This window comes from Rattus norvegicus, chromosome 7, assembly GCF_036323735.1.
Source record: "Rattus norvegicus strain BN/NHsdMcwi chromosome 7, GRCr8, whole genome shotgun sequence".
In the NCBI taxonomy this organism is placed as follows: domain Eukaryota; kingdom Metazoa; phylum Chordata; class Mammalia; order Rodentia; family Muridae; genus Rattus; species Rattus norvegicus.
In genome coordinates this window covers 10,031,909-10,040,853 of record NC_086025.1, presented here as the reverse complement: position 1 = coordinate 10,040,853, position 8,945 = coordinate 10,031,909, and the positions used below count along the sequence as shown (strand labels likewise).

The following is an 8,945-nucleotide window of genomic DNA, read 5'->3' as shown; positions in this document are numbered from 1 at the left end:
TCCAGCGCCACTCCTCGGGAAACCCCTCCCCCTTCTTAAAGAGCCCTAGGCTTAGATGCTCCTAGGCACAATCCAGTAAGATCAAAGGGAACTGTGCTTCTGTCACCACGTGTGGTAAGAGGCAAGGAGTGATTTTGAGTTCGTGTCTCCCTGGCCGAGCAGTAAATAGTAATCAGTGTCCAACCATTGCCAGGTACACAGTGGGCGCTCAATAAATGCTGGATGGAACCTAGCTGCAGGGTAAGGTATTCCTAGAGTCTTGTTTCCTTGTGGTAGAGCTTTAATCTCAGTACTCGGGAGGCAGAGGCAGGCAGACCTCTGTGAGTTCCAGGTCAGCTTGGTCTACACAGTGAGACCCTGTCTCAAAAGAGCAGTGTGTGTGTGTGTGTGTGTGTGTGTGTGTGTGTGTGTGTACACGGGGGATGGCGGTGAGCTAGCTTTCTGTTTATGGCTGTTCAGCACTTGGTGGATCCCCCTGCCAAGGGTCTCTGGGCTCAGAGCAGTCTTCCTTTGTGGTTCCTTATTCCTCCAGGGCCCCATGTCTCACCCTGAGCCCACCCTACCCTCAAGGATACCACAAACTCGACATCTTCTGTTTAACTTTATTTGCCAACTATGAGGTTAGACATGGGGATGGTTTGGAGACAGGGAAGGGGCAGGTGGTTGGTGGCTGTGGTCTGACCTCTTGTCTGCCATACCTGCTCCAAAAAGAGTGAGGAAACGTCTCTTCCACTGGGAGCAGCTGAGGCTGAGCTGCGGGCTGTCACGTGACCCATGCAGCTCTCTGCCGTGGCCTTCTGGGGCATATTCCTATCCCGGCCTGGGAGCAGGGCCTTGGGGTACCGGCCTTCTGTCCTGAGAGTGGGGCATCTCTGGCTCTCCAGGGGTATCCAGCCTGGGGAGAGGTGGGCCTTCCTCAAGATGAGGGGCCTTCCAAAGGCCCTGGTTAGCAGGGACAGCACCATGGCCCAAGACTGATAGCCAGGATGGCTGCCAGAGGTGACAAGCCTTGGAGGGGCTCTGAAGCACTCCCAGCATGAGGGGCAGGGAACAGGCAGTGTAGTCGCTGGTCAAGCTGCCGAGCAGGTGTGGTAGGAGGGTGACAGCTGTCCTGTCCCTTGGTCACTGGCTGCTGTGTGTGGCTGTAGAGCCACCACCACTGCTTGCTGGAGATGAGGCAGAGTTCTGCCACGATGGAGAGGGGACAATGACTTTCTGCAAAGGGACAAAATGGAAACACAGGGAGTGAGGCTGCAGCTGGTGGGAGCAGCCAGTGCCTGCCCGCCCATCCCGGCCGCTGCGCCTCCTCACCCAATAAGTGACCATGCGCTGCGGCCACTCACCCTGGCACAGCCCCTCTGTGTCCCTCTGCACATGCGTGCGCGCAGCTGGTCACCTGGGGGGTCTGGGGCCGCGCTGTCATGTCCTCTGCCGTCCCATACAGCAGCAGCGTGCAGTAGTACAGAGTTCCTGGGCAGGGGTCGCGTGGACACCGAGGGGGACACGCTGTCGGTGACCTGCCAGGCTCTGTAGCTGACCTCAGTACCTCCTAACCAGGGCCCATTCAACCAAGCCTGGCTGCTACACACCTACTTGTGCCAGTGGCTGGAGGCCCCACTTCCTCAGGGCAACTGTACCTACTGTGTGTTAGTGGCCACACCACCTCACATCTCCCAGGTAGGTACTTTATTGTTTGCCACTGGTTAGACCACCCCCCATGGTTGCTGCACATCTACTGTGCGCCAGTGGCCAGACCCCCTCCCCACTTCTCTTAGGTGACTGCACCTACTGTGTGCCACTGTGCTCACAGTGCCCCCCTCCTTTGGGTAACCCTATACCTAATTTGCACCACCATCCAGATCCTCACTTTCCCCATGAGTCAGATTTCCCTCCCTCCCTCCCTCTCCCCCCATAGCTATACACCTACTATTCACAGATGGCTGAGACTTGGCCATCTACTCTGTGCTAGAAAGGCATGGTCTCTCCAAGAAAACCCCTAGGACCCTCTGTGGCTGAGGGTCAACCAAGGCAGGGCCAGCAGCCCCAAGCTCGCAGCCAACTCCCTCACCTGTGTTATAATAGTAGCCCTTATTCTCCAGCCCCAGGGTCCACAGGCCCTGCGGGTCCTCATCCCAGTAGTGAGTAGACATGAAGATCCAGTTGTTGTAGCCTTGGCCGCTGATATCCAAGGGTCTGTGGCCAGTGGGTGGCACAGGAGAGAAAGGGCTCTCACAGGAGTCTTCTGAGTCCCACCGGGTAGGGTCCCACCTGCGGGAGGCTAGGGAGGACACCGCTGGTTCCCAGGGCCCTTGGGGATTTCTCACACCTGATGGCCACAAGCGTGGAGCGCGTGCCCATGGGGCTGGTGAGGAAGATCTCCAGGTCCCCGCGGCGGCTGTAGGAGAGCGACAGCTGGACCTGAACATGCTCTAGCGAGCGGATGAGGCGGCGGCGCGAGCCATCGCAGCACACAGTCACGTTCTTTGGCACCAGCATCCGAGGCAGGATGGGGCTGGTGGGTGAGGACGGTCCTGTGGGTCTGCTGCGGGCCAGGTAGAGCCCAGAGGCGGGTTTGGGGGGGCACTGTCCAAGGGCCTGAGGGCACTCTTTCCTCAGATGGGTAAACTGAGGTTTCGGGGCATCCTCCCTGCCTTGGACTAAGGTGGGGGAATTACTGGAGGAAGGGGACTACAACAAAGTGTAGGGTGGAGACCTGGACAGAACCCCCCGCGCGGGCGTCGAGTCTGGACCTCCGGACCTCCCTCCAGTGGGCGGGGCCCCTCCCTCCATCGGGGCGGGGCCTCTCTCACGTTGGGGTGTGCACCACCCGAATGGTGCATTTCTTCTGAGGCTTAGTAGGGAGCCACACGCGAGCCAGGTCTACCAGCAGCCCCGCGTCCAGCAGCCCATAGCCATAGTGGTGGCTCACTGCGCGGGAGGGGTAGCCGTCACTGGCCCTGCGTACACGGCACCCCCTTCCCCTGCCTGGCCCCGCCGCACCTTGGCGCCCCACGCCGTTGATCCTCCAGTCCTCCGCCTGCAGCTGCGCCGGCCTGGACGCGCGGACCACCAGGTGCTGCAGGTCCCTCCAGGTCAGCAGCGGGCTGGGGGGGCGAGGGCGGGTGAGCGGGGAGCCGCCCGTGGGGGCGGGGCGGCGGGCGGGGCCCCACGGTCACCTACTTGGCCTCCAGCGCCAGGGCGATCATGCCAGCGGCCAGCGGGGCGGAGGCCGAGGTGCCCGTGTGCTTGTCGGTGCATTGATGGTGTAGGTCCGTGGTGACCTGGGGACAGACAGCAGAGGGACCTTGATCTCCGTGCGCAGCCCAGATGGGAAACTTGTGTGGAAGGTACTGGGGACTGAGTACAAAGTGCTGAACATCAGCTTAAGTACGAGACTAAGCTGGGGAAACACATGAATGACTAAGCCCAAAAGGTACTGCGAGGGCCTGGTGACGCAGGAATTTAATTCCAGCACTCACTGGGGCAGAAGCTGGGACTTTTGGCCTAGACTGGTCTACACTGTGAGCACCTGGCTCAAATAAAGAATGCTAACGACCAAGTTTAGCAAGTACTGAGGACTAAGTCCCTGAGGACTAAGGGTCTGCTAAGGACTAAATTCCAAAACCACTGAGCACTGAGTTCAAAAGGATACATGGCCCTACATCTAAAAAGTGCCAAGACTCAAGACTTCAAGGTTGGTGAAGTGGGGGTAGGGGAGTGGAGACCACACAGGCAATGGCCTCCTGGTGGAGAACATCAGAGCCAGAAGCCTCCATGTAACTGGGGCAAAACTAGCTTAGGCATTAGCACAAATCTTGCCCAGGGATGGGGGAAGGAGGGGCAGGGCCTGTGTGGCCCCAGGACATGCTTGGGGACCAGTATCTGGAAGGGTGGAGCCAGGTTGACGCCTAGGGGTGAAGCCTGAAGAGGCGGGCCTAGGTGAAGACGCCCCTGTAGGCGGGGCCTGTGGCGCGGTCTTGGCTGGATGCTCACGATCTGTGGGTCGGTGACCACACCGCTGCTGAAGGTGGTGGTGAACGTGGAGGCGCAGGCCTCGCTGTACCAGGGCACTCGGCCCTGCCGCGTGGTACTGCCCACTGACAGCGTGTGGATGCTGTTGGTGTAGCCGTCACAATTGCAGTTGTCGTAGTGGAGGCCACCGTTTCCCGAGGCCCAGATGAACAGCGTGCCCAGCCCTTGGCGGCCCTGGGTGGGGAGTGACCCGAGAGAACAGAGTCAGCCCTCCAAACCCCGGGGACCCACCCCCTCCGCCCAGGATGTGGTTCCTGTGCACCTTGGTTACACCACGCCTGAAGGCCTCCTGCGTGAGGAGGCCGGGTCCGTCCACTGTGCGCCCATCATCCTCGGGGCCCCAACTGGCGCTATAGATGTGTATGTGTTGCGGCTGCAGGCTGAGGGACTGAGCCTCCACGATGTCAGTGATGGCTCCATCCAACATGCGCACGCCTGCGCGGGTGGGCGTGGGCCTTGCGCCAGCACCAACTCTGGTTGCCCTACCAGGCCACCTCCCTGCCACCCTCAGCCTGAGGCCTGGCTCTGCTCAGCGATCAGTGATGGGAACGGGGGTCCCTGCACTGGTCAAGCTTAGCCTGACACCCTGTCCCCAGCCTTCACCCCTGGTACCTCCAATTCTGGCATTGAAGGCCACACCGGCACCACAGAAACCGTTGTTTGCTGTGGCAGACACCTCCCCAGCGCAGCGTGTTCCATGCCTGGTTCCAGAGCAAGGAGGAAAACGGACATTTGTCCCGTGCGACTTTGGTGTCTCTGCAGGTCCCAGGAACACATGATACTCTGCGTCTAGCTCACCGGTTCTCATCGTTGGGTGTGTATCGAGGCTGGGGATCTGGGTCGTAATCATTGAAGTCATAGCTGGCCAGGGGGTCCTGCAGGGCAAGCAGGGGAAATAAGATAATGAGGTGAGGCCAGCTGTGTCCGGGGGACCTGGCCAACTGTTCTGATCCCTGGACAACTCACATAATTAGCCCAGAGGTCCGGATGGTCCTTCTCAATGCCATCATCCAAGATGGAGACCACCACTCCCCGGCCAGTCAGTCCCTGGTTCCAAACCTTTAGGATGTTGAGATCTTGTTCTATCTCCTTGTTCTATGAGAGGTAAGGAGGGACCTGGGGTCAGAGCGTCTCGGGATGGTCTCCCTTGTCCACCCCATCCAGTCCAAGTGCTCACCATGTACCACTGCTTGGAAAACCAGGGGTCTGTGGGTACCACCAGGGAGCGCTTCACCCGCCGCCTCAAAGTCTGCTGCTCAAACCACCGCACCTGCAGGGGGCATGGGGGCTGAACCAGCTACTGCCTCCAGGGGTGGGGGACCTCAGGCAGAAGGGCTGTAGACCTCCGAGGAGGTCCTTGCTAACTGACAGGCACGTTGGCAGGAGCTGCTGCTTGGGTCCCCGACAATCCTCAAAGCTGTGTTCTCAGACACCATCAGGCCTGATGATTCATGAGTCAAACCGCTAGGGGCAAGTGTGGCTCGTCTGCCCAATTCCTCCCCTCCCCCCTTTCCTAGGTCCTTCTTGCCAAGGTCTGCAGCGTGATTTTTTTCTTATGAGACAAGGTCTCACTGTGTAACTCTTGCTGGCCTGAGGCTCACTGTGGAGATGAAGCTAGCCTTGAACTCTGGAGTGCTGGGGTCAAAAGTGATGCGGCACTTCAAAACCCCCAGCACGCATGAAAGTCTTCCTTCGTCAGGACACTCCCTTGTCACACGACCTCCACAACCTCCACGTTTCTACTCCTGTTTTCCATTTGTATTCCCAGCGCTCGTTCTCTCTCCCTCCCTCTCATTTCTGTGTGTGTGCCCTCACATGCGTGCACCATGGTGTATATGTGGAGGTCAAAGGTCAAGTTGTGGGCCTGGAGAGGTGCCCCAAGGCTTAAGAGCGCTGGCCGCTCTGGCAGAGGATCTCGGTTCAATCCCAAGTATCCACATGGCTCACGGGTACCTGGAACAAGCTCTGACTAGATCTTATGCCCTCTTCTGAGCTCCTCGAGCACCTGCACACATGGGTACAGACGCATGGGTACAGACCGGCCAGCCAAGTACTAATCCATGTTAATAAAAACAAACACAAAGAGGACAATCCTAAATTCTTTAAAAAGTAACAGAGGTGCAAGGAGGTTGCGGTGCCGGGAGGTGGCGGTGCACATCTTTAATCCCAGCAGAGGTGGGCTGCTCTGTGTTCCTGGGAAAGCCAGGGCTACACAGAAAAAACGCTGACTTGAAAAATAAACAGGGGCTGGGGATTTAGCTCAGTGGTAGAGCGCTTACCTAGGAAGCGCAAGGTCCTGGGTTCGGTCCCCAGCTCCGAAAAAAAAGAACCAAAAAAAAAAAAAAAAAAAAGAAAAATAAACAAAAAGGGACTGGGGATTTAGCTCAGTGGTAGAGCGCTTACCTAGGAAGCGCAAGGCCCTGGGTTCGGTCCCCAGCTCCAAAAAAAAGAACCAAAAAAAGAAAAATAAACAAAAAAGTAACCGTGGGAGTCAGTTTTCTCCTTCTACCTGGATCTGCGGATTGAGCTCAGCTAGGTTGGGCGGCTGGCACCTTCACCCTGTGAGCCATCTCACTGTCGATTCATTTCTGTTTTCAGAGATGGGGGTCTCATGTAGCCCAGGCTAGCCCCAAATTCTATGCAACTGAGGATAACATTGAATTCCTCATCCTCCTGCCTCCACTCCTCCAGCGAGTGGATGACTAGAGTGTGCTGCCATGTCTGGGTGGTTCTGGGATGGAATGCAGGATTCCATCTCACTGTGCATGCTACCCTCTGAGCCTTAGCCCCAATCCCCTCCACCTTCCTCCAGCCTCACACTTACTGCCCAGCTGGCCTACAGCAGTCAGCCTGCTCCTCTCAAAGCTACAGCCAGTGGCCAGGAAAAAGTCCTGTCTTCTACCCCGGACCTTTGCATGTGCTGTTGATGAGCGCAAACCATCGCCTGTCTCCTTCCCCTTAGACCCCATCTTAATCTCTCTCAGGAGCCATGTTCTCCTGGGTGATCTGGCTTGATCTCTGTCCATTCACGATTCCTCTCCTCCTCTTGTCCTCTCTCCTTTCCTCCTCTCCCCCTTACCCCTCCTTCAATTTGTCTTCAATCTCTTCCTTAGAGGCTTTGGCCTCTAAAGACACTGAATCCCTGTGGAGGATTGAATGAGAATGGCTCCCATGGGCCTTTATACTTTGTTTGGTTCCCAGTAGGTGGACCTGTTTAAGAAGGATCAGGAGGTGGTGCGCTTGGAGGTTTCAGTAGCCATGCCATTTTCAACTAGCTCTCCCTGCCCCCGTGTGAGCTATCAGCGCCGGCCTGACCAGCTGCTGCTGTGCTCCCCGACATGGTGGCCACGGACTCACCCTCTGAAGCAGTAAGGTCCAATAAAGTCTTCCTTCTATAAATTGCTTTGGTCATGGTGTTTTGTCATAGCAATAATTAAGACAGGTCCTGGTGCGGGTAAGCCCCCCCTCGAGTGTATCCTGTAATTTTTTTTTTAAAGATTTATTTATTTATCATATACAAGTACACTGTAGCTGTGTTCAGATACACCAGAAGAGGGCATCAGATCCCATTACAGATGGTTGTGAGCCACCATGTGGTTGCTGGGACTTGAACTCAGGACCTCTGGAAGAGCAGTCAGTGCTCTTAACCTCTGAGCCATCTCTCCAGCCCTCCTGTAATCCTTTATGGCTCATACTACCACACCTCCATGCCTGTTTTTTTTTAAAGACTTATTTATTTAGTTATTTAATGTATATGAGTACACTGTAGCTGTCTTCAGACACACTAGAAGAGGGCATCGAATCCCATTGCAGATGGTTGTGAGCCACCATGTGGTCTCTGAGAATTGAACTCTGGACCTCTGGAAGAGCAGTCATTGCTCTTAACCACTGAGCCCCCATTTTATGACTGCCATCTAAGGGCTGTTCCCACTGGCAGACTGGCCTAATGTAGACTGGACACCTACAGAAGAACCAAAAACTCAGGCTCTGCCTCAGGTCACCTGCACACTCACTGACTCCAGCTTGCCTGAGTATTGAAATGGACCAGTTCCCTTTCCTACATCCCATGGCTTTCAGTGGAAAAAGGACAGCGCATGAGACTTTCCATCCATGATAAGCGAGGTTATCAAAGAGTACCCCCAGATGCTAGGTTGTGTTACAGATGCACCTTGATCACACATGGCTTCCCCAACTAGGCCCACTTCACAACCGTACAGGCCACTTGTAACAATGACAGAAGGCCACTGGTTAGGACACAGCAGCCATGAGCTCAGCCTCACCTTGGGCTCTTTCTTCAGGCGCAGACGGTGGCCCCAGTGCGGAGTCAGGGACTGCTGGGCCACACCCCGGTGCCTCAGATGGAAATACTGGTCATCAGGAAAGATCTGGGAATGCGACGGACAGGGGCATTGCTGGGATCCTGCTCCTTTGATAGGGTCTCCACGACTTTATATGCCTCAACCAGGGGTTTGGATGAGAGCCACAGAATCCCAAATTGAACATGGAGGGGCACACAGACGCATATTTGGGAAGGTCTTAGGGACACCCTTCCATTGGTCCAGGTCTGAGGTTGTCCAGGCCCACACCCCATGACCCACCCACCTGTCCCAGGTTGACGAAGCCAAATTTACGTGCCAGGCGCTCAGCCTCCTGGTAACCTTTGGTCACCCGCACTGCCCAGCTGCTGACATAGATGGGTGGTCGGGCTGAGGCCCACCCCACAGCCAGGAGGGCCAAAGACAAAACCAGACCCAGCCACAGCGCTGTCTGGGAGGGCCGCATAGCGGGGGGCGGGGCGGGGCGGGGGCGGGGCTTCAGGAAGCCTCCCCAACCTGGACACCATAGCAACCTGAAGCTTTCAACTCCCAAGGGGCCTTGCGCTTCCTTCCTCCCCAACCCGTGAGGGGTGGGAA

The 8,945-nt window shown here is 56.7% G+C and overlaps 1 protein-coding gene and 1 long non-coding RNA gene across 5 annotated transcripts; one reads left to right on the top strand and one right to left on the bottom strand.

Moving 5' to 3' along the window:
- Nucleotides 1-42: 42 nt before the first annotated feature.
- LOC108351405 (uncharacterized) lies at nucleotides 43-6,566 on the top strand. 4 transcript variants are annotated; one of them, XR_010053557.1, is made up of 5 exons: nucleotides 106-240; nucleotides 1,558-3,092; nucleotides 3,192-3,694; nucleotides 4,795-4,846; nucleotides 5,007-6,566. It is a non-coding gene; the product is annotated as an uncharacterized LOC108351405 (long non-coding RNA). The 4 variants fall into 4 exon arrangements; XR_010053560.1 differs by having other exon boundaries at nucleotides 115-240; nucleotides 3,192-3,347; XR_010053558.1 differs by lacking the exon at nucleotides 3,192-3,694 and having other exon boundaries at nucleotides 43-240.
- Nucleotides 591-8,814, bottom strand: Pcsk4 (proprotein convertase subtilisin/kexin type 4). Its single transcript, NM_133559.1, is given in 15 exon segments — nucleotides 591-1,215; nucleotides 1,344-1,470; nucleotides 2,069-2,193; nucleotides 2,327-2,512; nucleotides 2,811-2,928; nucleotides 3,001-3,104; nucleotides 3,181-3,281; nucleotides 3,994-4,206; nucleotides 4,295-4,467; nucleotides 4,645-4,733; nucleotides 4,831-4,907; nucleotides 4,999-5,127; nucleotides 5,210-5,302; nucleotides 8,313-8,417; nucleotides 8,635-8,814. Coding segments are annotated over 15 exon segments (1,965 nt in total). The 3' UTR covers nucleotides 591-1,070.
- Between the last annotated feature and the right edge of the window lie 131 nt (nucleotides 8,815-8,945).